Here is a 21,737-nt window from a genome sequence, read left to right as displayed (position 1 = left end):
CTCATCCCAGTGTCGAGAAGAGGGCACGGTTATCAGTAAGGCGGCACACCGGAACCTGCTTTGCCCCGAGAGAGAGGTGGCTGGAAGTGACTGTTACAGGGAACCCTGCCATGCCTGCTAGAGTCGTTGCTAACTCAGTGTCAGGCGTCACACAAAATGCTGAGTTCTGACAGAAAGCCAAGCGGGAGTCTCTAGCTGGGGAGTGAGGGAGAACGGCCTCGATGTGGCCTCAGCCAGGCTTAGGAGGCTTGACTTCAGCTTCCTGGCCACAAGCCACAGGCAGGGACCTGTACCTAGAAGGAAAGCTGCTTGGTGCTTTGTCAATATTCCACAACAAATTGCCCTTCAAAGACAAGGAAGCACACAGCACAAAACCCCACATTAGGCCACCTGAAGGACAACAGCTGGTTTCAGTTTAATGACATATTAGCTTTGCTATAGTTACTAACAACCCCCAAACCTTAAGTGCTTATTATTACAACAAACATTTTCTCATTCACATTACAATCAGTGGCTGCAGGCCAGCCACTGCACCTCTGCTCCACAGGTCTCACCATTCTGACCCAGGCTGAAGGAACAGTGCCAATCTGGGAAATGGGTTCTCATGGCAGAGGGAAAAGAGCATGAGGCTGTCATGCAATGGCTCTTCAGAGAAGTCCCCTGGGGGGATAGGGTGGGCACTACAGGAAGTCACATGGCTATAAGTAAGGATGTCTAAAACCCTCTAGGAAGGAGGAAGCCAATAGCTGCAGACAAAAACACAACCTATGACAATGACTCAACACGCAAAAAGATTTTCCAGTACAAAAGGCACAAAACTAAAATGTGAAAACTGGGGAGGAATGTAGAATCCGCTGTCCAAGTGTGTCACAGGCCTCCCTATTGCAGAGATCAGGAAAACTGGCAAACTTTCTAGGGTTTCTGGAGGATCCCAGATTGTAGGTCTTTATAGATGCAGAGTCAGGACCCAGCTTTCCTGGCCGCATCGCACCCCAAGGCTTCTACAGCATCCCCACAGAGCAACCCTCTGTGCTCATGAAATAACAGGAGGCCGGAGTTGCTCAGCTTTAATGCCTTAAAATTACATGCGTGGTTTGTGTATATGTGCAATCTGAGGGGCAGCTTCTCTAAGGCGTCTAAATGCATAAAAGTTCAGAACTATGTCCCTGGATCCTAAGCCAGTCCAGTGAGTTCCTTGGGTCAGTTGCTATGGTAACTGCAACAGATGGTCCCTCTGAGATGGAGGCTAGTGGTTAACATAGCTCACAGTGAGTCCAAGGATGTCATGACCAAGGCACAGAGTTTTCTATCAATAGAGGAAAGTGACAACCATCTGGGGCTCAGCACTTTGACCAGAAAGGGTGCAGTTCACGGAGTCAACAGCTCCTCCCACCAGTGTGAGCAAGGATTGTCTCAGGGTGACAGAAAGTGTTGGATTCTAGGAGTACGTCCAGGTGATTCAGGTATGCTGGATTCCAGACAGGAGGATGAGGAAGGAGATCCAGCGGGCCTGGCTCTCACAGCCTGGCTCGGTCACTTTACCTGGTGTACCTTCCTCCCCTGGATATAATTTCTGCAAAAAGGAGAGGATCCTACACAGACCAAAAATGCTGGTGTCAGAGCTTTTACAAAGTACCTGCAATGAACACAACAAAAGAGGGGTTAACTGAATTGCAACCATGGACCTTCCCAACAACATTCAAGGTGAAACTCCGTATGTCAGTCAACATTAAAATGCAGGTTTAGCACCTTTATTTGGTTGGTTGTTTATGAACCTGGCAAATGAGCATGACTCCCACCCCCTTATAACCTAGCCAGAACCTCTGGGCCCTTCCTCTAGCATCACTGTATGTTTGTGGTTAAATGTGACAGAAAACTACAAGAACATGCTTTCATTCATTCAACAGCGAATGCCCAGGGTGAGCCAAGCCCTGTGCTGAAAACAGAGATTAAAAACCAAGCAAAAACCATTGTCCCTGCTCTCAAGCCCTGGGAAGAGGGAGATAAATAATGAATGCTTGGCAGCAAGGCCCAATGGTAGGGGTATTTGTGAAGTACAACATTAGCGTAAGGGGCCTAATCCCCTCTGGGGGGAAGGGAAACCAGGAAAGGCTTCCTAGAAGATGCCATGTGAGCTCGATTTAATTTGGAAAAGGGGTAGTGATCGGGGAGCAAAGCCAGGTGGTGCAGGTCACCAGAACGTTTATGCTCTTGTTGGGCAGAAAGCAAATGGAGTGAGGCAGGTGGGAGAGATGGCCTTCCAGATCAAAGGGTGTTAGCATGTGACCCAGCGTGCTTGGATCTGGACAGAGGCCTGTATCTTGGCTCCACCCAGTCCAGTCCAGGCTCTGAAGCTGCCAGAAACCTGTTCTGGTTAGGAGCCTCTTTCCTATGCCATTCATTTAAAAAGTAATCATTTCCAACAACATTTACATTTTCTGAGAAGCATTACAATTATTTTTTCTCCACAAATCAGTTATTTAGATTTCTCCCCCATTTCGTTTTTAGAGATGGGGGACAGTAGACCTCGGGCCTTTACAGAATCTAGGTAATTTGCTAACAGCTGGAAAAATGAACAGCTAAAAATTTTTCTACAAAACAGTAAGGAGATTTGGGGCCAGAAAAACACTGCCAAGAGAAGTTCTCAATCATTTGAAGAAATCGTCACCCCCTGCCTGCCTACCCGAAGCGGACATCAGACCAGCTGCACACCTCTACCATGTCGGTTACCACACCGCCAATTCCCGTCCAGTCTGCGTCCTAAGCCTTTCTCTAATCCATCCCCTACTTCAGGCCTCACCAGTCCAACAGTGCACTTAAATCTGTCTGTTATTGTGTAAATTCCACCGAAATAAACACCCTCTGGGGCTCTACCCACCATCAGGGTAATGGTCACACTCCTTAGGCCGGGCATTCAAGGCCTTACCACATGGCCTAATCTAGCTCTCCAGCTTCAAGCTTAGGGAAAAGTAGTCCAAGAGTCAACTTACACATCTACTGAGGACATTCCTTTATAGTCCAGGAACACCTCAAAGTGGAAGAAAGGGACAATTGCCAAATCCAACCGGCTGCCACTGCTACTACCCTGTTTCCTTGAAAATAAGACCTAGCTGGACAATCAGCTCTAATATGTCTTTTGGAGCAAAAATTAATATAAGACCCGGTCTTATAGTAAAATAAGACCAGGTCATATTAATTTTGGTTCCAAAAGATGCATTAGAGCTGATTGTCCAGCTAGGTTTTATTTTTGGGAAAACACAGTTAACAAGGAAAACCACCCTTTATAGTTTACAGAAGTACTGTGACTCCTACTCTGTCATCAGCTCTCAAATTCCTGAGAAATATGCAGGCAAGAGTTATTATTCCCATTCAAGAGATGAGGAAACCACCCCAGAGAGGCAGTGTATGCTTAGGGTCTCACAGCCAGTAAATGATGGTGTCTGATTTCAAGAGCCAGTGCTCTTTCCATATAACAATATCAGAGGACACGGCACAACTGGCAATAGGAGGGCCATCCGAACTGTCTTCAGGTACAAAGCCAGGCAGCTTCTCCCTCAGTCCAGCCCCATTCACTTCTCCCAGTCTGAGGGCGTCATGGCTATAGTGCAATGGGCTGAGTCATCACCTTGTCGCCTGTTTGGCCAATGGCTCCGCCAGTCTCCATGGCTGTGTGTCCAGGGCAGAAGGGAGGCAGTGCCAGGGAATCGGCAGTGGAATGACAACCTGACTGTATCCCTACGACGGTATCTGAGCATCTTCCCTGGCCTACTCAGCCCCATGAAGTGACTCACCTGGGGTGCTGCAGCGCGTGCAACAGGGTGCTCTCGGGAGGCACCTGGTACAGCTCTGCCCTGTCCTCGTCCTCAAAGTAGACCTGCAAGATTACAGAGGAGCGGGAGTCAGATACAGCACCAGGCACGTCGAGGCCGAATCTAGGGAAAAGTTAGAGATGTGAGTTATTCACTGAATGGCTCCTTTACGGAGCTGTGAAGTATAAAGCACTCAGTCCTCTTCCATGACACTAAGAAAGGTATTATTGGCTCCATTTTCCAAAGACAGAACCAAGGCTCAAAGGAGGAAAATAACCTCGCCAACGTAACCCAGCCAGTAAACAGAGACGCCAAGACTAAAGCCCAGCAGGCCTGTGAGCCTTCCCGTCCCAACAATTTAGTCCTAGAACCTTGAGGTGTGGAGGAAGAAAGCCACGGTGGCCGAGAGCAGAAGGATGTCCACACAGAGAACAGCCCTGTGTAGGTGTCAAAACCCAGGCAGGGTAAGGAAAACATCTCCACAGGAGGGCTGCGGGGTGTCAGAGGGGTGAGGGGTGTCAGAGCCCGGCCATGGGAGGAGGGGATCCTTGCTTGGGGCCGGCCAGCCTAAGCAGGGTAGGGACTTCCTTGTAAGACAGCTGTCCAGGGTGGAGTGTCAGAGCCCACACGTGGTGAGGAGGATGTCCATAAGTGGGCGTAGCCAATATGGGGAGTCAGGGCCCAACCAACGCGAGGAAGGCAGCCATTCATGGCGGGGAGGCCTGCTGTAGGGAGTGGGAACCCAAGCAGGATGAGGAGGGCATTCATGCAGGGTGGTTGAGCAGTGTGGGGGGTCAGTGTGCGCAGGATGACGGGGGCACCCAGGCTGAGTCAGCAGCAACCTGATGTGGGAAGTCAAGAGTCCAAGTAGGGTGAGGAAGTTTCCACATGGAAGAGGGGGCAGTGGTGGTGACAGGAAGGGGATTAAATACAGAGAGACTGATCAAATGAATTAAGATATTAAGAACAGAAGTCACTATATATAGAAAGGAAGAAAAGAGGTCCTGTGGTGTTGGATCAGAACTGAAGATACCAGTGAGACCTCATGTTTTCTCTCTCTCTCTCTCTCTCTCTCTCTCTCTCTCTCTCTCTCTCACACACACACACACACACACACACACACACGGCACTGGAGCAGTGCACCCCTCCCACTGCCCCCGTACTTGTGAGTATACCTATTGCACAGATCTTGGCTTCTAAATATCATTTTCCAATAAAAAGAATCGGGGCTCCTTGAGAAAAATGGCTGATTCTAGAGCTGGGAGAAGAAAAGCACGATTTGGACCTAGAACATCTTGTACCAGAATGCAAGGAAGTGCTTAAAAATTGAAACAAGAGAAAAGGACATAAACAATTTGAAGGGATTCCCACTGGTCAAATCTGAGACAATTTGAGTATAATAGTAATAAATTATGACAATAAATAAAAAAGGAAACCATAAATATCCACTGATATAAATAAACGATTATGTTGAAGGTTTGATAAACAATGGGATACGAGATGTGATCACAAAATACAGTGAATGTTTAAATTTTAAAAATTTTATCACAGTAAAAAACACATTGGCATTAATCCCCCCCAAGTACTCCCCCTCACTTCAAACACACTTGTGCCTTTGTTCTTGACACTTCCTGAAGCAGTTCTGGAAGTCCTCTTTCATGAGTGTCTTTAGTTGCACTAAATCGATGTGCAGGCTGCCTCGATGTCCTGAATTGACTCAAAGCGTTTTCCTTTCATGGTCATCTTGACTTTGGGGAAGAGGCAGAAGTCGCATGGTGACAGATTCGGTGAATAAGGTGGATGAGGACTCACAATAATGTTTGTATTTGACAGAAATTGCTGTACCAGAAGCATGTGACATGGATGTTGTTACGATGGAGGATGAAGTAAAGACACTCACGAAAGAGGACTTCGAAAACTACTTCAGAAAGTGGCAAGAACGATGGGATAAGTGTGTTGGAAGCAAAGGGGAATATTTTGAGGGGGATTAATGGCAATGTGTCTTTTACTGTAATTATTTTTATTTAAACATTCACTATATCTTTTATTCACACCTCATGTTTACATCATTTCAAAATACCTCATTATAAAATACTAATTACAAAGGGGAAAAGAGTAACTTCACAGTAGAGAAGGCTGTCAGACCCCCCACCTCAAACAGGTGACAAAGTGAATGTCACTAGTAATGGGACAAATTGAAACCATGTGCACCTCACAGGATGCAATGAGACACAGCATCACTCCTGTGACATTCCAGTCAAATACGCATAATCCAGATCTAGTCACGATTGAACAAAGATAAACCCACACTGATGGACTTTACACAAAATACCTGGTTTATAATCTTCAAAAGTGTTAAGACCAAGAAAATTGAGGAAAGACTGAGAAACTCTTCCATAACCTGAAGGAGACTAAAGGAACATGACCACTAAATACAATATAATGTGGGATTCTGAACAGGTCTGTTTGCTATAAAGAACATTTGTAAAAACTGTACAGAGGCTGAGGATTAGGTGGCACTAGTGGATCAAAGTTAATTTCCTGATTTTGGTGGTTGATTGGGATTATGAAGGAAAATGTCCTTGTTTGTGGGAAATAGACACTAAAGTATTCAGGGGTAATGGGGCATCTTATTCTGAAAATGATTAGAAGACAAATTCTTTGAACTGTAAGTTGTGGTTATGTTTTTTAAAAATCCCAACAATGGACTATTCAGCCTTAAAAAGGAAGGGAATTCTGACACATGCTATCACATGGATGACAACATTATTCTAAGTGAAGTAAGCCAGACACAAAAGGACAAATATTACTCCACTCATATGAGGTACCTAAAGTTGGAGGTGGATAGTGGTGAGGGTTGCATAATAATGTGAATATACGTAATGCTGCTGAACTATGCACTTAAAATAGCTAAGATGGTAAATTTTATATTCTACATATTTTACCACAATTTTTTTTTAAGGGCAGTGAACCTCCTCCCCTCCAAAAATCCCACAGAGGAACAAAATAAAATTTCTCTTACCTCTAAATTATCAGGGCAGTATTTTCGTTCTAAATCCCAAGGGGGCGTTTCAACAAACATCACCATTAGATGATCAATAAACCTAAGGATATAACATGTACTTTCTGGGTATGAATAACTCATGATCTACTTTCCCACATCACAGTCCCCGGACACCAAATCACAGAGATATCAGAATATATAACATCAAAAGTAGGCTTAAGCCATTTTGACAACAGTGCCCAAAAGTATCACCTGTCGTATTAAACATAGTAATTTTCTTTAAACTGACTCAGGCTTAACAACATTCCTTACATTTAGCCACATTCTAAGCATTAACCCTATGAAATCACATGTTAAAATTGCTGATTATATTTTTTTCTAATATACACTTTAATTACTACGCACGTACTACCTATAATGATTTCCTATCTCACCAGATATGTACCAGTGCTTGACAAATTCTGTACTTCAGTGTTACACTTACTAGCCTACTCAGTACAATGGTGAGACTATCATTACAAAACTAGTTAGTAAAGGGAGAAAGCAGCTACAGGACAGAGATTATGCCAAACCAGACAAAACCCCTCTATACTATTCTCCTTCCTCAACAAAAACCCACCTGTCCTTCCTGCAGACACAGCAGGGAAAAAGCATGCAAGCAAAAGCAGAGGGCTCTTGGACAAGTACCTGGAGTCCTCATGAAAAGTAGCAATGAAGTCCGACTGGGCATACTCCGGGTACAGAAAGAGTACAGGCCAGCTCAGTCTGCCCTGGTCATCGGCACTCAGCCTGGCTCCATAGGGGTTCTCAGAACTGAGCCCATCCAGGAGAAGTTCACCTAGACCTTCTGAGGCTGAATCTTCCTCCTCACCGGCAGCTTCAGAGACTAGCCTGATATTCCTAGCCTGGGGTAAAGACAGAAATATACAAAACCTTATTGTGTGGAAGGATGCAAACCCATTTCACTAAAACAGGGAAACCACAACTGCAAGCTCCGAGGGCCAGCTCTACACAATTCCTCTGCATTGTCCCTGAGGCCTAGCACATAGTAAGCATCACTTGTTTGACTCCCCTTGCCTGGACATCGACCATGTGCGGGACTCTGGTTCAGAGAAGGTTCCTGCCCGCAAGACTCTGCTCGTGGTCTAGGGGGGAGACAGCTATAGAAATAAGTGCAATATACAGTAAGAAGTGGAGCTGTGGAACTGCAGACCATACATTAACTCAGTCTGGAGACGAGTTGACTAGGGAATGCCAGGCCTTGAACCAAGACTTTGAAAAGCAGAGAAGTTTGGGGTGGGGGATAGTGGAAGGGCATTCTACCCCAAGGAACGGCATGTGCAAAGGCACAGAAAAGATCAAGAGTGTGACATGTACAAAAATGGCAAATGTTTACCTAGGACATAGAATACTAAAAATACTGCACATTGACTTAACCTTGCCTGTCTCATGGAAATAAGGGTAAAGCAAAGGTCTGAATAGTAGAGTCACCTCTTATATGTGTGTGGAAATTCCCAAGGCTAGCACAAAGGGGAAAATTATATGCAATCAAAATTAGCTTTGAAGATATCTCCTAAATCAGGGGTTGGCAAACTTTCCGTTAAAGGGTAAGATAAGAAATAGTTTAGGCTTTGCGGGTCAAATGGTCTCTCTTGAAGTTAACTGCTCAACTGGACCACTGCAGTGTGAAAATAGCCATAGGTAACACACAAACAGGCAGCACTGCGGTTTGCTCACTCCTGTTTTAAACCATTGGTAAAATACAGTATATATGGCTTTGTGTACACTACTGTTGAGAGTAATTCTTCTGCAGAGTGAAGTCTGAGATGCAGAGTTAGACTAAAGGAGAGAACCTAAATAAGGTCTGTGTGCAAATGTCTGGGCATTCCCATATTCTACATTTTAGAAAAGGACCAAATCCCTTACTGTGAATGACGATTAGATGGAGAATCTGGACTATTCCATTCTGTTTAATTTGTTAGTATGTGTTAACAGATTGCATGGTGTGGGGAGGGACTAGTGGAATGCATCTCAGTAGTGTGAAGTTCTCCAAGTCAACAAGTCATTTAAATGAGTGCTTAATTTAACTCACCAAAGAATGAGACCAAGAACCTACCCACATTTTGTGAAGTGTTACTGTGAAGACCAAGGCCAAGCAAGTCAAGGCTCAGGTGTCTTGCTGGATAGCCAGCTAAAAGCAGGGTTTGGATCATACTACATCCATTTAAAATGCAGGAAAACAGGGCAAGGGAGATAGAATTTGTTGTTGTATCAGAGGAGCAGCATCCTAAAACTTCACTTTGTCAGGAGGCAGTAGAACACAATGGCTAAGAGCAAGGACCTGGCTCTGACACACACTAGCTGTGTGAGGTCTCTTCATCTCCCTGAGATCACATCATCATCTAGCAAAACAGGAGCAAGAAGACCTAACTCAGCAAGCTACTGTAAGACTGAGTAATGCTTAAGCCAAAGCAACTATTCCGTATAGGCAACCTGAGATCAACACGTATACACAATGGGAGAGCTGACTGAACTCGGGGTGTGACTCCACACCCCCTTCACCACACTGCTGCACCAGGGCAGAGGGAAAGTGAGCCAATTCATTCAGGTAAAGCATCCTAAGAAAGGTTCTCAAGAGGCTTCAGGATTAGTGGATTCAGGAAGACCACAAGGCCTAAGGTTTGAGAACTCACCTTGATGGACTGGAGTAAAGCCTTATACTGATTCCGTTCCTTCTGTTCTTTCAGCTTTGCTTTCCTTAAATCTCTCTGTTCAGTTCGCTGAAAATGAAGTTCAGATGCATCAGCTCTAGGGAACTTACTTCCTCGTGTTACCCCAGCCCGCTCCTAAATTACTATCTCTGGTGTCTAGCCAACACAGGATCCTGTGTAAGGGACACCAGTGGCCAGACACAGTTCAATAAGCATGTAGAAAGCACATGTCTAGGTGCCAGCACCAGTGGCAGCAGAAACTTAAAAATCTAATTCCCGTACCCAAGGAGCTCATACGCTCCTGAGAGGGACAGACAAGCAGGTCTGTTATGTGCTACCCTGGTAGTGTGAACCAAGTGCTAGGAACCACAGAGGAGGGAGTGCCTGCTCCTTTGAGGATGGGATTTAGACAGGAAGATTCCATCAGGCGACGGAGAAAGGGCATGCTCGGGAGAGGGACGGACAGCGGAGTCTGTGGGGCATTTCAGCTTCTCTGATATGGGGGAAGTATAGGACAACACTGGAAAAACCCAGGGCAAGAACTTATCAGGGGACCTGCCCTTTGAACAATACAGGCCATGAGAGAAAAGTGCCACCAGTCTACTTAATCTGGCAGAAATGTAATTTAGATCTCCTTTGCCTGCTAATCTACCCCAAACTAGGTGATCCTGCTCTCACCCTCAAGATTGTGGATTAATCGGGATCAGCAAACTTTCTATCAAGGGCCAGAGTAAATATTTTATGTGTTGCAGACCATATGTAGTCTCCGTCATATATTATCAGGTTTTGTTTATAGCCCTTTAAAAATGTGAAAAATGTGTTCGCTTCGGCAGCACATATATTCTAAAAATGTGAAAAATATTCTTAGTTCACAGAATATACAAAAACAGGCCATGGGCTAGACTTGGCCTGTGGGTCAGTTTGCTGCCCCTGCTCTAAAATACAGCACCAACCATCCCTCAGCCTCCCCACAAATGCCCACAAAGGCTAACACAGATCTTTTTTTTCTTGTGACCAGAGTGTACCCTTTCAGGGAGACAATGGCTGGTAATTCTGGGTCATTCCTTCTCCAATCCAATATGCCAACAGAGCTGCAAAAATCCTTTCTGCTATTAGCAAGTATGATTACACTATCAAGAGTGTCCCACCCCAGGGATACCACTAAAACTATGTCCAATTCTGCTTCCCAGTTGAGAGACACCCAACCACACCGTGTCTAGTCCACATTACAGAATGATTAAGGATAACTTGGCCTCTGTCCCATGTTGGTTTTACTCTGATTTCCAGGATGCAAGTGGATGGACATGGCTTCCTGCTGCCTCACCTGAAGTTTGAGGTCTTGGCAGCCCACAGAAAGTGGAATAACCACCAGGTAGGAAGAGCCCTGAACTATGGAGGTTGCTGCCCCTCCCTTTTAAATCAACTTCATTGAGGTAGAATTTACAGAATTTAAATGTACAGTTTGGTAAGTTTAGACAAATGTATACACTAGAGTATTCAACACTCCAGTCAAGATAGAAAACATTTTTATCCCCTAGAAAATTCCCTCATGCCCTTTTGCAGTCAATCCCCCTCTCATTCCACCACTGATAGGTTTATTTCTTTTTATTGCCAAGTAATATTCCATGGTATGAATATATCAGTTGACTTATCTATTCTCCTGTTAGACACAAGGGCTATTTCTGGGTTACTATGAACAAAACAGGCAATTAAGCATTCTTATACAAGTCTTATGAACATGTTTCCATTTCTCTTAGATATACTGACAACTGAAATTGCCGGGTCACAGGATAGCTGTGTGAAACTGCCAAACTGATTTTCAATGTGGTCATACCTTTTTATATCCCACTGGCTGTGTACAAGAGTTCCGGTTGCTCCACTTCTTTGCCAATATTTGGTATTGTCAATTTTGTAAACTGGCATCCCACTGAGGTTTAATTTGCATTTCCTTGATGACTAATGAATGATACAGTACAAATTTTCATGTGCTCACTGTATATCTTCTTTTGAGAAGTATCTTTCTTTTGCCACATTTAAATTTTTTTCCATATTGATTTATGTATTCTGGATAAAAATCCTTTATTAGACATTTATATTACAAATATTTTCTCCATTCCATGGCTTGTATTTTCATCTTTTTTTTTTTTTTTAACTTTTATTTTTTTAAGTGTGTTTTTCCAGGATCCATCAGCTTCAAGTCAAGTAGTTGTTTCAATCTAGTTGTGGAGGGCACAGCTCACAGTGGCCCATGTGGGGATCGAACCAGCAACCTTGTTGTTAAGAGCACCGCGCTCTAACCAACTGAGCTAACCGGCCACCCAGCCTTTTCATCTTAATGATGTCTCTTTAAGACTTGACTAAGTCCTATTTATCAATAATTATGTCTTTTACAGTTAGTATATATATTTTTTAATTTTTAGAAATTGGGGTCACATTTACATGATATAAAATTAACCATTAAACATTTTAAAGTATGTAATTCAGGGGCATTTAGTACATTCAGCATATCATGCAATCATCACCTCTACCTAGTTCCAAGACTTTTCAATACCCTAAAAGTAAACCCCAAGCCCTTTTAGCAGTCAGTCCCCACAATCCCCCCAATCTGTTTTACACCTGGCTTCTTTCCCTTAGCATAGTGTTTTTGAGGTTCATCTACATTGTAGCCTGTATCAGTACTTCATTCCTTTTTATGGCTGAATAATATTCCATTGTGTGGAGACACCACATTTTATTTACCATCAATTGATGGACATTTAGATTGTTTCCACTTTTTCGCCATTTAAGAACAGTGTTGCTATGAACATTCACAGACAAGTATTTGTCTAAATACTTGTTTTATACCTAGGAGTAGAAGTGCTAGGTTATATGGTAATTCTATGGTTAACTTTTTGAGGCATTGTCAAACTGTCTTCCATAGTGGCTGCATTATTTTACATTTCCATCAGCAACAAATGAGGGTTTCAATTTCTCCCCAGTCACCTTAAAAAAAAAAAAAAAAAAAACTTACAGCTATCATAGTGGGTGTGAAATAGTATCTCATTGTGGTTTTGATTGACATTTCCCTGATGACTAATGATATTTGGCATCTCTCATTTGCTTGTTGGCCATTTGTGTATCATTTTTACAGAAATATCCATTCAGATCCTTTGCCCATTTAAAAAGTTGGGCTGTCTTTGAATTATTGAGATATTAAGAGTTCTTTACATATTCTAAATAAAATCCCTTAACAGATATATGATTTACCATTATATTCTCCCATTCCATGGGTTGTCTTTTTACTTTCTCAATGGGGCCTCTGAAGCACAAAGTTTTACTTCTGATAAAGTCGTTTATTTTTTTTCCTCTAGTTGCTTATGCTTTTTGTCTTATCTAAGAAACCAATGCCTAATTCAAGGTCATGAAGATTTATGCCAGTGTTTTCTTCTAAGAGTTTTATAGTTTTAGCTTTTACATTCAGGTCTCTGATCCATTTTGAGGTAATTTTTGTGTATAGTATGAGGCAGAGGTCCAAGTTCATTCTTTTGCATGTGAATATCCACTTGTCCCAGCACCATTTGTTGAAAAGACTCTTCTTCCCCCGAGTGAACTAGGTACTCTTGTTGAAAATCAGTTGTCTATAAATGTGAGGGTTTATTTCTGAGCTCTCAATTCTATTACATTGGTTTATATGCCTATCCTTATGCCAGTACTACAATGTATTGATTACTGTAGTTTTCTAGTAAGATTTGAAATTGGGAAGTGTGAGTTCTCTAACTTTATTTTTGTTTTTCAGGCATTGTTTTGGATATTCTGGGTCCCTTCAATTTCCATATGAATATTAGAATCAGCTTGTCAATATTCGGCAAAGAACCTAGCTGGCATTTTGATGCAGAATGCATTGAGTCTGTACAACAATTTAGGAATAGTGTCATCGTAACAATATTAAGATCTAATCCATGAAGATGGAATGGCTCCCACCTACTTAGGTATAGGTATAGTTTATTTCAACAATGTTTTGTATTTTCAGAGTATAAGTTAAATGCTACTTTTGTTATACTTATTCCTAAGTATTTTATTCTTCTTGATGCTATAAGTGAAATTGTTTTATTTTCATATTTGGAATGTTTATTAAAAGTCTATAAAGTACAACTAATTTTTGTATACTGACATATCCTACCAATTTGCTGAACTAATTTATTAGTTCAAATAGTTCTTTTAGTAGATTCCTTAGGATTTTCTATATGCAAGATCATATCATTTGCAAATAGAGTTTTACTTCTTACTCTCCTTCATTTTTGAAGGGTAGGTTTGCTGGATATAGAATTCTTGTTTCAGTCTTTTTCTTTCAGCATTTTTGAATGTCACTGCATGCCCTTTGGCTTCTGATAAGTTTTTAATTTTATTGAGGATCTCTTATATGTGAACAGTCACTTCTCTCTTAGTGCTTTTAAGATTCTCCTCTTTGTCTCTAACTTTCAACAGTTTGATTATGAAGTATTTGGGTATAGATTTCTTTAACTATATCCTACTTGGAGTTTGTTAAACTTCTTAGAAGGGTAGGTTACTGTTTTTCATCAAGTCTGGGAAGTTTTCAATTATTGTTTCTTCAAATATTCTTTTGTCCCTTTCTCTCCTGGAATTCCAATTATGCCTGTGATGATACACTTGATGGCATCCCACAGGTGTCTCAGTCTCTCTTCATTTTCCTTTCTGTTCCTCAGACTGGATAATCACAACTGACCTGTCTTCAAAGTTCTGCTGTTGAGCCCCTTAGTGACTTTTTCATTTCAGTTATTACACTTATCAACTACAGTATTTTATTTGGTTCTTTTTTATAATTTTTCTTTATTGATAGTCTCTATTTGGTGAGACATCATTCTCATCTTTTTTTAGGTCTTTAGACATTGTTTCCTTTTGTTTTTAGACCATACTTAAAACAGCTGGTTTAAAGTCTTTTTAAGTCCCATGTCTGGGCTTCCTCAGGGACAATTTCTATTGATTTTTTTTTCCTGTGTATGACTGTACTTTCTTTTTTTCCATGTCTTATAATTTTTTGTTGAAAAATGGACATTTTGAATACAATGTGGCAATTCTGGAAATCAGATTCTGCCTGCTCAGGAGCTATAGGTGCATGTTGGAGCATGCCTTCAACTCTCACCCAAGCAGTTTACAATTTGGCCTTAACCTTCACTTCCTGATTATACAGAGCCTCCAAATCAGCCAGAGATAACAATTTAGGGCCTTCTTAGATCTTTCCTGAGCACATGCATAGCCCTGGGCACACATGTGATTTAAGATTCCCAGGAACATGTTGGAGCTTACAAAGTCCTTATATAATTTCATTCCCTAGCTTTTCCTTTTAAATTTTCTATAAGCCTGTTGTTTGCCCCACCTGTTAATCCTCTGCCTCACGCAGTTGCAATCTTAAATAAGTGCCTCTAATTTTTGACAAATGCCCCACCAACTGCCCCTACACCCAGCCAGACTATGGCAGTCTTACGCCATTTCTTATTTATTCAAACCATAATAGCCACAAATTTATCTAGTCCTTACTATATGTCTAAGAAATATGCTAAGTTTCCTCTCTCTCCCTCCCTCCCTCATTTAATCTTCATAAAAACCTTTGGGGTATATATTATATTTCCTATTTTCAAAGAGGGGACTGAGTTTCAGAAATATCAGGAACTCACTCAAGGTTACAGTTCTACTTTATCCTGCCTGCAATGTTCCCCTCACCCCCACCCTCACCCGAGTAAACTCTTGCTCAGTCTTCCCAAGATTAGACGCAAGCATCACCTCTTCTAGCAAACCTTCCTTGTTACCCCCATCTCTGCCCTGCTCTTGGCCAAGGCAAAGTTAGATACCATTACTACTTTATATTCTTGCTTGCCTCTATCACACTATAACTATTTATTTACTTGTTTGTTTACTTCTCTGTGTCCTCCAATGTTCCAAGGGTAGGAACTGGTTCTGGGTTTTGCTTTTAAAGAAGAAAAAGTTTACAATGACCAAAAAGACACAATCTGGGGAATGTTAATTAATTCATTAATGCTAATTAACAAAAGCCAACTGGCTACTGATTATGCCACCAACCTTTAGTTTGTCTGCTTTAACCCTCATTTCCAGAAGCTTCTTCTCTTTGGCATCTATCTGCAGCCCCTTATCGCACCAGTTCACAGCCTCGGCAAAGTTTTTCAGTTCCAGATGGCACAAGGCACCTGTAGAACCCAGAACCCTTAGGATCCATGCACAACATGAATGGAAAGAGCCCCCCTTGAGCTGGAAGCCCCACCTCCACCAGCTACCAGCCAGCACCCTGAAGGGGAAAATGGATGATAAAGGTCCTTGTATTGCATTCCCGAGACTAGGACCCATTCAGGTCAAAACTCCTGTGAGCTCCCTAGTATTAAGGGCTCTTAAAGTAGGGAAGGCTACAGCTTATGGCAAAAAGCACAGGCTTTGGAATCAAGACAGATATGGACTGGAAACATGGCTCTGTCATTTACCACTAGGCATTAGACAAAAGACTAAACATCTCCGAGATTCAGGTTCCTCATCTGCAAATGAGAATAAAGCCCATCTCAGATGATTTTTCTAAATGGCGTCAGAAAGCAGAATTTGCCTCAGCCATTCAGTGGCAAGACCAAAGACATTAGGTCTTTCCTATCCTAAAATTGTTCTTGATGGCTACCAGTTTAAGCGGCCTCTCCTTTAATCGTGTTTAATTTTCTCCAGTCAGCCTCTTTAGGCTTTCCACAGAATTTCAAAATACCAGAACTGCTTAGAGGTCAACAGAATCCAAGCTCATTTTCCAGAGATGAACAAACTGATACTCAGAGTGGGTGTCTTGCCAAGGTCACATGGTAAGGTAAAACTGACATTTCAATAGAGGATTAGAGTTCTAGCCTGAAGCCAATTCCACAGGACTACACTCAATTTACCTGCCAATCTTTGCTCAGTACCTTCTTTTCTTTCCCTACTGCCAAGAGACACAGATCTACTTACTACCGCCAATCATAAATATCTAAAGCAGCATAATTTTGATAAAGCATTTTAAGCTGGTCCATGGGGGATACATGGAAGATTAATGTGTGAGGAGTAAAGTTTGCAAAGCACCTTTGAGCGTCCCAAAACAAAAAAAAAAAAGTGAAGTATAAAAGTAATAAAAGCACTATCATTACAAAGGTCAGACTACAAGAGAAAAAATAATCTGGGAACATCTCTGCATCTGAGTTATCAGCAAAGGTCCCATAACTTATCTTTTAATTAAATTAACATGGCATTTGAAGATCTCACCTTTCAATCAGCTAATTTAGAAAAAAATTAGAATGTGGCTTTTGGAACTGCTTTATTTTCATTTTATTCTTTTAATTTAAAATGAAGAATTTCACTTTCTCTACAAATTCTTAAAACACAAAGGGTTAGATTATTCTCTAGGGAATTCTTTTAAAAATGGCATGTTGCTGGGGATAAAGACCAGGAACTTAATATCAAGATTACAAAAATAAGGTGCTTCATTAGTATCCTGGCACCTTACTCTCAAAGCTTAAAATGTCTCAACTTTTAGTGCAGTGACTACCAACTTTTCCTTAATGACAATCATACTGTAAACTTACCTCTTATTATTGCTTTGAGGTGGCAGGGTTTTAGCTTTCTGGCAGCTGTCACATCATTGAGAGCGGAACGAAAATTGCCTAATGAAACACCATTTAGTAAAAGAAAGAACAAGTTCTGAGGTCAGAATATTTCCAAAATTTATGTGTAGACACAAAGATACTCTTCTACAATGTTGGGTAAATATAAATCAGAGCAACTGTTTTTAGAAAAAATATATAACTGTGGTCATCAAGAGCCTTAGAAATTTTTATAACATCAGGCAACCAACCCACAGAACTTTAGATGGCTAGGTAAGCACATGTAAAGATGCTCAGTATCACAAATGATTGACTAGAGTAATTAAAATTAATATGAAATTGGTAAAAATTAAAGACAGACAATATCCAGTATTGGTGAAAATATTGAAAAAGGGCACTCTAAGGGTAAACTAGAGAGCAAATTAGCATGCACTTTGTGTACATTTTGACCCAACAATATTCTTCTAAGAACTTATCCTACCTTATATAGTTGCTATGAGGTTACGGGGATAACAAATGTGAAAGTAAGCCATACCAGTGACACATTATTTAAGGAATGGCTCTCATTATTAAGAATCTGCTCCTCGGGTGTCACACACACACACTTTTTTTTCTTGCAAGGTGCATATGGTCTTATTAGCCCTAAAAGTGACCCCTTTAAGTTCCCCAAGGAAAGGAACTATGTAGCTCTTGTTCACAGTGCAGTGCTTAGCAGACAGTAAAAGGTCAGATCTTGCTCATCTCTATGATGCCAGTCCCTGGCACAGAATAAGAACTCAGTTTGCTGAATGAAGAACATGTATTCCTCCAGAAGTTAGAAGACTGAGTTTCTAGTCCAGGTTCTGGTACTAACCAAAGGGTCCCTCTCTGGGCTTACACAAATAAGGGGGTTGGTTAGCCCAAATAATCTCTAAAGTTCTATACCACTCTTACTTTTTAGAATTTTTTAATAAAACAGGCTAAATGAGAAAACAGTTGGAGCAGACTATGGTTGGAGAGAAACTGCTTAAATGGAATTCCAACAGACTCATCCTAGCTAGACTACAAAGCTTATTCTCTCCCAGTCCCTCAGAAATGCCTGGGGTCATTTCTAGGTCCTCTTAAAATCTGTGATAAAAAACAGGGATCTACTATGACCAAGATTACTCACTCGAATAATCAATGTTTCCCAAAATCATGTCTGCAGAAAAGTACTGCATGTTAGTAAGTCTTACTTGAAAATGGGCCTTACAAAACTTGAGAATCACAGGGTACGGTTCTTTGCTGTAGGTTATCTCAGAGTCCTTAACATACTAATGTTGCAAATCCCCAACAAAGCAGCACTTTCCAAACTTACTTGTCCAAAGAATATTTTTTACTTCAACGGTCCCAAAGAATACTCTTTGAGAAATTCTCCCTTAAATTAATAGTTTCTCTCACACAAAGACCTCTACTGCCTTAATCCTTCCAGCATCCTTGAGAAGAGGGTAAAAGGCCAGGAAAAAAACTCTTTTGAGAGAGACAAGCAGAATCTGGGCTAAAAAAATCCCAATCATACCAATGCGTGTTTAAGGTATTTGATGTCACTCATTTGGTTCAGGTAGTAAAAATTATACAATCTACGATGGTAAGGGATGGGAATAATTTTTTTTAAATTATACAATCCATCTGGCTTCCCTTTTCACCAAGTCTACCTGGAACATCAGAGTTCAATTAAACTACCGTAGGTGTCTGGGGTAGCTTCTCTTCCTCTGATACTCAAACTCTCCACCAGCCATCATAATGGCTTTTATCACGTTAACTCTTTAGAAAGCACTAAATAATGGAACAAATTACCCAGATAGTACTGTGCTGCTGCTCGGTTGGTATAAAGGACAGCATTCAAATCAGGGTCTGCACATTTCTTCTTTAAGCCTTCAGTGTACGAAATCACAGCTTTTTTATAGTCTTTTTCTTTAAAATAATCATTGCCCTCATCTTTATAGGTCTTGGCCTGTTCTGCAAAGAAGAGAAGAAATAATCACTATTTCCTATTTTTTAAAAGGCTCATTAAAAATAGTTTCTAAATCATTCAACAATGAAACATAATAAACCAAAGAGAAAAAATCAACAGGGAAGGAAAACTAAAAAATACTATAAAACTAGGTATCAACATGAGAAACAAAGTCATGAGTACTTAATGCAACAATCAATTCCAAATACCTATGAAGGGAGACTATTAAGTGCTTACAAAAAAAGAAGCATAAAGGAAAAAAGCATACTTATCCCAGTTCTTGAAGAAAGAACTTTTTTTTAATTACGGAAGAAAGGCAGAGAATTATACTTCTGCTTTTGCTTATGTTGTTTTATTCCCTGGAATGCAAATTCCCCTAGTAAGAGCCTACAAAATTGTTAAGATTCAGCTCAAATTTCTGATCCACGGTGAGCCCACTAATACTTCTCCACCTTCAGCGTTCCCGCAGTACCTAGTATACAGCTATGTGTTGGCACTTGTCACACACGTTTATCCTGATTCTTCAGAACAATCTAGCTATCCACTGGAGCATGATCTTTGAGGCAAGTTTTCTTCATCCCTGTGCCCCAATGCCTAGCTAGCATTTAATAGGTATCCAAAGAAGTATATGTTGAATAAATAGTAACAAGTTAGCTCAGGCTAACTACTACTTGTTATCGATCAGAACCTTTCTGATCACTCTTTATCTCAAATCAATGGCGACACAAAACAAAAATTTGAGTCATGGAAGATACCTTCTGGAGATCGCTCCTCATCAAAAATAATTGACTGGAGGCAAGCCAAGTCAGGATTCTCCATGGGATCAATTTCTGATGGCGTTTTCTTCATAAATAGGGGGATCTTTTCAAATTCCTAGAGATCGTTAAGACAAGAACAAACTATACAAATAGGATTTTCCACAGAGTAGATCCAACTCCATGTTTCTACATCAAAGTTTTCTTACTCGTCAGGATTTGCAAATCATCGTGATTGGCTATCTCTCCCTATCCCAGCCTCAGTACCCCAGCTGTAAAATGAGAGTGTAGGAAAATGATCTGTAAAGATTCTTTCGTTTATCATATTCTTACACGTGCGGGAATGATTACCATTAATTGAGTGCTCTATGTTCCTGGAGCTTTACCCACATCTCATTTCATCTTCACCGCAATCCTACGAGATTGGTGCTACAGTTGGGGCAATTTTACAGAGTCAGGAGACCGCTCAGAGAAGTTAAGTAACTGACGTATTAGAGCCAGTAAATGGTGGAGTCACAGGTCTGACTCCAAAACCAATTTTCCTAAATGTACAGGCAGATTAAGAAGACCCTCAAAATCTCGAGGCCGATTTTTAACCCTCAAGTGGAAACTGCTGACAGCGCCACGGGTCCGGGGGCTGAGGGACGCGCCTCCACGCCGCGCCGGGAACCCCAGGAGTCCGCACAACGCCCCTACAAACATGCGGAGCCCCAAGTCCTGCTTACCTCCTCCCACTGGTCCTCATGGAAGCGGCCACGGTAAGACTGACTCCGGAACTTTTCTACAAACGAGTCCATGGCGTCGTCGGAGACGGCGTCCAGTTCAGGCAGTTCCATGGTCGCTCCTCTGCCCTCCCGCCTCTGTCAGGGCGCCGAGAACTCCCGGCAACTTCCGGCGGTGCGAGCGCCCGTCCCTTAATCCTCCGGGCGGCGCCAGCCCCTGCGCCTCGGGTTCCGCGGTTCTGGGGGCGTGGCCGACCCGGCTCCACCCCTCCACCCGAAGAGCACCTGCCCCGCCCCGCGCCCCTTCAGCTGTGCTGCAGCCCCACCCCCCGAATGCTGTTGGGGTGGTGAATAAACCCAACGCTCCTCCATACCACACTATCGTATCACTTCGTTTGCTCGTTTGTTCAGCCAGTTAACACATATTTCCTAAGCTTCTGGGTTCCAGGCCTGTTGTAGTCACTGGGTATACAGCGGTGGGCAAAGCAGATAAAAGCCCTGCCCTCTAGGAGTTGATCAGGTAGTGTGAGACAGACAATAAGCACATAAGATGTTAGAGTTTGTCAGGTGGCAGCAAGAGCTATCGGAGGAAAAAAGCTTTAAACGGGTAGACAGGCTTTCCAAGCAGAGGAGGAGACCTGGAGCGGCAAGTGTGGGTGTGGGGGGGAAGGAGGAGAGTTGGGGGGAAGCGTTCCCCCTGGAGGGAAAAGGCAGGACTGAGCCCCAGCAGGGGAGCTGGCAGGGGTGAAGCAGAATGAGGAAGAAGGTGAGGTGACAGGGATAATGGGCCATGATTCTGAGAGTTCTGTGCAATGGGACCGTTTGGAGAGTTGTGAGGAAAGCAGTGCTGTGATCAGACATGGGTATTTCCGAAGTTAACTACCCGCTATTCCCCTCAGCTGAGATGGAAACAAGGTCTCTAGGCCAGGGGTGCCTTCCTGCAGCCACTGGGTTACCCAGCAAATGGTTCCTGGGCCCTGCATTGGATGCTACAGCCTGGGCGAGCTCACATCCCGGCCAAGAAGGAAATGCAGCCAGGCTGTAGACCAAGGGAAACCCGGGCTGCCTACAAGTCTGCACAGAGGAGAGTGGGCGCTGGTGGTGGGCGGAGGAGGGGAGCAGGCGGGGGCGGGTATGAGGGAAGTTTC

At 42.3% G+C, this 21,737-nt stretch overlaps 2 protein-coding genes across 9 annotated transcripts in view; one reads left to right on the top strand and one right to left on the bottom strand.

Moving 5' to 3' along the window:
* Positions 1–20,586, top strand: part of PARS2 (prolyl-tRNA synthetase 2, mitochondrial) — a 32,887-nt gene extending 12,301 nt beyond the window's left edge. For 2 of the 8 annotated variants that reach the window (XR_004423859.1, XR_004423860.1), the window contains 3 exons: positions 10,812–10,896; positions 13,300–13,492; positions 20,422–20,586. The gene's annotated coding sequence lies outside the window, so the exon portion shown is untranslated. Of the gene's footprint in view, positions 1–5,642; positions 5,759–10,811; positions 10,897–11,281; positions 11,626–13,299; positions 13,493–20,421 lie in introns of those variants that run through there. The other 6 variants (XR_004423862.1, XR_004423863.1, XR_004423864.1 and 3 more) reach the window with 4 other exon arrangements.
* On the bottom strand, positions 47–20,906 carry TTC4 (tetratricopeptide repeat domain 4). Its single transcript, XM_033114450.1, has 10 exons — positions 20,593–20,906; positions 19,868–19,985; positions 18,956–19,117; positions 17,123–17,200; positions 15,600–15,724; positions 9,507–9,593; positions 7,501–7,718; positions 6,832–6,913; positions 3,792–3,874; positions 47–1,636 (listed from the first exon to the last, which is right to left on the bottom strand). Exons 1-10 carry the CDS (start codon positions 20,701–20,703, stop codon positions 1,534–1,536), a joined length of 1,167 nt encoding a protein of 388 aa, XP_032970341.1. The 5' UTR covers positions 20,704–20,906; the 3' UTR covers positions 47–1,533.
* Positions 20,907–21,737: the final 831 nt, after the last annotated feature.

The sequence above is a fragment of the Rhinolophus ferrumequinum genome, chromosome 9 (genome assembly GCF_004115265.2).
Source record: "Rhinolophus ferrumequinum isolate MPI-CBG mRhiFer1 chromosome 9, mRhiFer1_v1.p, whole genome shotgun sequence".
Classification (NCBI taxonomy): domain Eukaryota; kingdom Metazoa; phylum Chordata; class Mammalia; order Chiroptera; family Rhinolophidae; genus Rhinolophus; species Rhinolophus ferrumequinum.
The sequence above is the reverse complement of the archived record's forward strand: the minus strand, read 5'-3'. Positions and strand labels throughout refer to the sequence as shown.

Excerpts from the sequence above, each read along its gene's own strand:
- TTC4 (XM_033114450.1), bottom strand. The coding sequence starts at position 20,703 with ATGGAACTGCCTGAACTGGACGCCGTCTCCGACGACGCCATGGACTCG. Across the intron at positions 19,118-19,867 it reads TGAGGAGCGATCTCCAGAAG|AACAGGCCAAGACCTATAAA; the intron begins GTATCTTCCATG and ends TCTTCTTTGCAG. Across the intron at positions 3,875-6,831 it reads ACTGCCCTGATAATTTAGAG|GTCTACTTTGAGGACGAGGA; the intron begins GTAAGAGAAATT and ends GTAATCTTGCAG.